Raw genomic sequence first — 4450 nt, 5'->3', positions numbered from 1 at the left:
TTTTTTTTTTTTTGTGGTACTGGGGATTGAACTCAGGACCTTGCACTTGCCAGGCAAGCGCTTACTCTACTGAGCTATCTCCCTGGCCCCACTATGTGCTTTTAAGCAGGGTTAGAGTCTCAGGCTGCAGATAGAGACCTTGTTTCCAAAGACAGAAGATATAGCCTTCCCACGGGGGTGGGAAAGAACAGGGCCAACCCCAGAGAATCAAGAGGGAATCCATGGCCGCCCCTTGGCTGTCGGTTGTCCAGGGCAGTGTGTAGCACAGAAGTGAAGTCAAGGCAGGGACGAAGAGCCTGAAATGGATTCTAGGCATAGAGGACACTGTGTCCTTTTAAACGCAGCAGCCCAGAGTGCCCTTAGAACCCCTGCCCTGCACTTAGGACCTTGGCTAACTGACTGCAGGGAGACAGCCCTTAGCCAGGTGTTTTCTGTCTTCCAATCTGACCTGTGCCTTTTGCTTCCTCGGCGGTAGGTCCTGTGCAGATATCAGCACATCTGGAACGTCAAGCTGCAGTTGCGGCCCTCCTATATTGCAGGAATCATGAGAGACAGTGGTAGGCAGGGGGACACGTCTGGGGCAGGGCTGGGGTGAACCTCATCCAGGGGCCGGAGGGAGCTGTCCACTGCTGGCCTTTATATTGGCACCTGCAGCTGAGACCATCATTTGCTTTCTGCCTGAGACCACGGGAGGGATTCTCCAAGCTTCTTACCAGGCTGAGGTCTTCTTACCAGGCTGTCCAATTCTCCACTGCCAGGAAACAAGCCGCCATCCTTGCTCCCTCGCAAAGCCCAGTACATGATAAAGGACCTTATACGCCTGAAGCAGCATTTCCAGGTCCCCCTCAGATACCCCAAGGACTTCAACGCTACGATTCTGCAAAAAGGTGAAGAGGGCAGGAGAGAGTGGGCTACAGGTCTCGGGAGACCACCTTGGTGCAGCCTGCCAGGAAATTTCAGGAGCAGAGCTGAACCAGCTCAAGGCTTCGGGTCAGTGAAAAGGGGCCAAACAGGCCACGTCAGTTATGGAAAGCAGGTGAAAGGCAGCAGACAGCACAGCCCAGAGCAGGGAGGAGGTGCGCTGCACCTGGACACAAAGACAATGCTCCACCTCTGAGTGTGTCTGCCCTGCAGGAAGTCTGTCCGCCATGCGGTTCCTCACTGCTGTCAACATGGAGCACCCGGAGAGACTGGAACAGGTGTCCAGGGAGCTGTGGATGCGCATCTGGTCTCGGGTGAGGGCTGGGCCCTGGGCATCCATGGAGGGAGACCCTGGATGGCTTTCTGACCTTCCCCAGGCCCATTTCCAGAGTAGCAGTCCTGCTGTGCCTTACTGACGTCATTACCCTCTTCCTCCTACTGCCTGTCCTCTTTTCCCAGGATGAAGACATTGTGGAGCCACAGAGCATCTTGGCCGTGAGTGACCTGGCCACACTCAGTGCTGGGGGGGGGGGGTAGAGAACAGTGGTTCTCATACTGTGGGAAAGAGCCTATGGTGATTTGTGGGGAAAAAAATGTGGCAGAGGGGACCAATGACTGAAAAGTCGCCATTACAAGGATACTCAAAACAGTGTTAGCCAGTTGGAATGTAGCTCAGAGGTGGACTGTGTGCGCAGGGTGCGCAAAGACCTGGGTTTAGTCCTAGCACTGGAAAAAGTTAAGCCTCTTTGTCAGAAGAGGAAATGCCAAATGGGTAACACGTGGATAAAATGCAGTCGGTGAAAGAAGTCTCTGGGAGAGAGATGGTCACAGCCAGAACCCCAGGTGGAGAAGGATGGCAGGTTCACAAGTCTCCTAAGTCTGTGACACAAACATCACCAAGAAACAAACGTGTGTTAGAAGACAAGAGATATTTACAAGAGGCTTTTGAAGAGATTTAAAAAAAGCTAAGTGGCAAGTGTTGGAGTCAGAGCAGATGTAAAATGCCCTCAAAGCACCTGGTACAGATGGAGTTGAAAGGTATGGCTTTTTGAGGGACTAAATGGAAACTCAGGGTGTACTACCCATACAGCTTGTAGATGACAGCTGAGGCATGTTCGTAGTAAACATGTGAAATGCCACGCCACACTGACGCTCAGTGTGCAGAGCCTGTCCACCTCATCTAGTTTAGTGTCTTTGTTCTGGCAAATAAAATTTTTAGCCTGCTTTTTAATGTAATACTTAAAAACCTGCTTCCATGCCACTTTTGACTTTCAGAAAGTCCGCTTCCTCGTTCCTAAACAGCTTTCTACCCAGTGGCCTGATTGCTCTTGAGGTGTCCAGTGTCCTGTAGGTTTGTCTGAGACAAAATTCTCGCCTATAAGCTGTCAAGGCAATGGCTCATTACCGTGGGCGTTGAGGCCTGCCAGTGTAGGAGAGGTTGCAGGGATTCTCCACTAGGGCTGTCTGTCAGCATCACCCATCTTACCTGGTCCCAGCCTGGAGGCTGCAATGTCATCATTCACTAGGGATGGCCTCCACCTTAGGGCTTGCATAAAGCTCCCTAGGAGATTCCGACATGCACAAGGCTCGGGAGCCACTGGTCCCAAGCTTATAGCAACCATCCTTAAGCCAAAGCCTGTAGTATTCAATACAAGACAGGCCAAGGGCTAGGACCTTGACATTGTATCTGAGTCCTACAGAAATTCCATGGAAATTAGAACCGGGCCCTTTATTTGAAAAATGAGGTATTTAGGAATTCTGAGAAGTGAGAAAGTACCCATCATAGATGTTGAGTTTAGAGACTTAGAGATTTGTACCTCTGAGCAAGGAGGGTGTCACTTCTGATGGGAGTCTTGCCATTTATGAAATGAAGAGGTGGGAAGAGGTGGTCACCAAGATACTCTCTGGTGGTCATTTCTTCCGGCTACAACTCTGCCAACTGCTCTTTCTTCTCATGTCAAGTTCAGGAGCAAAGAGTTTCCTAAGACAGACAGGGATAGACTGCTGCTTGAGGGTGAGGGAGAGCCACTACTGGGAGAGTTGGAAATAGCCAGAAAAAGAGCTGCGTTTTCTCCTGCTCTCCTGTCTGCACAGGGCAGACACAGTGGTGTCTCCTGCCATGTCTCCACAGGCAGCGCAGAAGGCTGGTTTATCTGCAGAGAAAGCCCAAGGCCTTCTAGAGAAGAGCTCCACAGAGCAAGTGAAGAATCAGCTCAAGGAGACCACAGAGGCAGCCTGCAAATATGAGGTGAGAACTCTCCCTGCGTTCTCAAGTCCTATCCCAAAGATAGAAAGCAGTCTCTATCCGAGGGGCTCCACACTCCAGCCAGAAGCTCCACCCCGTGCTTCCTTCCCAGGTCTCCAGGAAAGCCCTTTTTGTCTTCTTCCCTTCCTCCACCTGAGCCCAAGAAAGGCAGGCAAGAAAAGAGAGGGTCTGTGTCATAGCAGAGAAGGCACTTTGGTCCCTGTTTGCAAGCCCCTCTTCAGTGGCTAGACTACTGTGGCCCTTGACAATTGCTGCCTGAAAGTCCTCGATCCCGGCCTAATAGGCACCATGGCCTTCTTCCTGGTGCTCTGCTTTCCTTCAGGCCTTCGGGTTGCCCCTCACGGTGGCTCATGTGGACGGCCACACGCACGTGCTCTTTGGCTCTGACCGCATGGAACTGCTGGCGCACCTGCTGGGTGAGTTCTGGTTTCCATGCGAGCTACCTTGACCTTCAGCAAGCCTGAAGCCAAGCAGAGCTCTTCCTAGAAAACTCCCGGGTCCCATGGAGCTGCCTGTGCTGCCAGCACACCTGAGAGCAGTGTGCCGACCACTCTGATTTTCTTTTTCCAGGAGAGAAGTGGATGGGCCCCGCACCGCCAGCCCTGAGTGCCAGACTTTAAGACTGGAAGAAGCAAGCTGTGGGTATGAACAGGCAGGCCACCTGCTCCAGGATGCTTCATCTGTCTGTTTGATAGGGAGTATCTTCTTTGACCCCAGGGGCTGCCTCTTGGCTGTCTCCAGGAATGCCCAGTAAGGGATCTACCATTAAATTTGGTTGCCTTTATACCTAAGCTTCACAAATGCCTTATGGAGAAACCCAAATTCTTCTTTTCCATGTAATAAATCTAAGGCCATTTAGCCAAAACATTCGTGGGTCTGTTCTGTGCTGGTGGCATTGGTATACTCTCATTCCTGTAGTCATGTTATGCCTGTTCTTGAGATTTACATGGAGAAGAGTGCTTTCCAGATTCAGCTCCCAGGCCCTCAGCTCCCACTCAGGCCCTCAGAACCCCCAGGCCCACAGCCCCCAACCCAGGCCCTCAGCACCCAACCACCCAGGATCTCAGCGCCCCAGGCCCTCAGCCCCAAGCCCTCTGTGGGGCAGCTGTGCAGCATTCGTGGGAAACAGACCCCCTTTTCCTTCCTTGGAACCTGTTTGTCTACAGGACAGAAGACTGAGCTCTACACACTCGCTTACCTAAGTAGTTTGCCATATTTGATTCTGAGCAGCCCCAGTGATGGGATGTACAGTAGTATAGGCAG

The 4450-nt window shown here is 51.9% G+C and overlaps 1 protein-coding gene across 1 annotated transcript in view; it reads left to right on the top strand.

Annotated features, from left to right (window-relative positions):
• The window catches only part of Gstk1 (glutathione S-transferase kappa 1), a 4427-nt gene extending 373 nt beyond the window's left edge, over positions 1 to 4054 (top strand). The window contains exons 2-8 of the mRNA XM_004629026.2: positions 476 to 557; positions 759 to 887; positions 1135 to 1235; positions 1381 to 1416; positions 3053 to 3169; positions 3510 to 3603; positions 3758 to 4054. Coding sequence (XP_004629083.1) covers positions 476 to 557; positions 759 to 887; positions 1135 to 1235; positions 1381 to 1416; positions 3053 to 3169; positions 3510 to 3603; positions 3758 to 3807 — 609 coding nt within the window. The 3' untranslated portion in view covers positions 3808 to 4054. The remainder of the gene's footprint in view (positions 1 to 475; positions 558 to 758; positions 888 to 1134; positions 1236 to 1380; positions 1417 to 3052; positions 3170 to 3509; positions 3604 to 3757) is intronic.
• The last annotated feature ends 396 nt before the right edge of the window (positions 4055 to 4450 follow it).

The sequence above is a fragment of the Octodon degus genome, unplaced genomic scaffold (genome assembly GCF_000260255.1).
Source record: "Octodon degus isolate 3935 unplaced genomic scaffold, OctDeg1.0 scaffold00027, whole genome shotgun sequence".
In the NCBI taxonomy this organism is placed as follows: domain Eukaryota; kingdom Metazoa; phylum Chordata; class Mammalia; order Rodentia; family Octodontidae; genus Octodon; species Octodon degus.
This window is presented reverse-complemented; position numbering and strand designations above follow the sequence as displayed.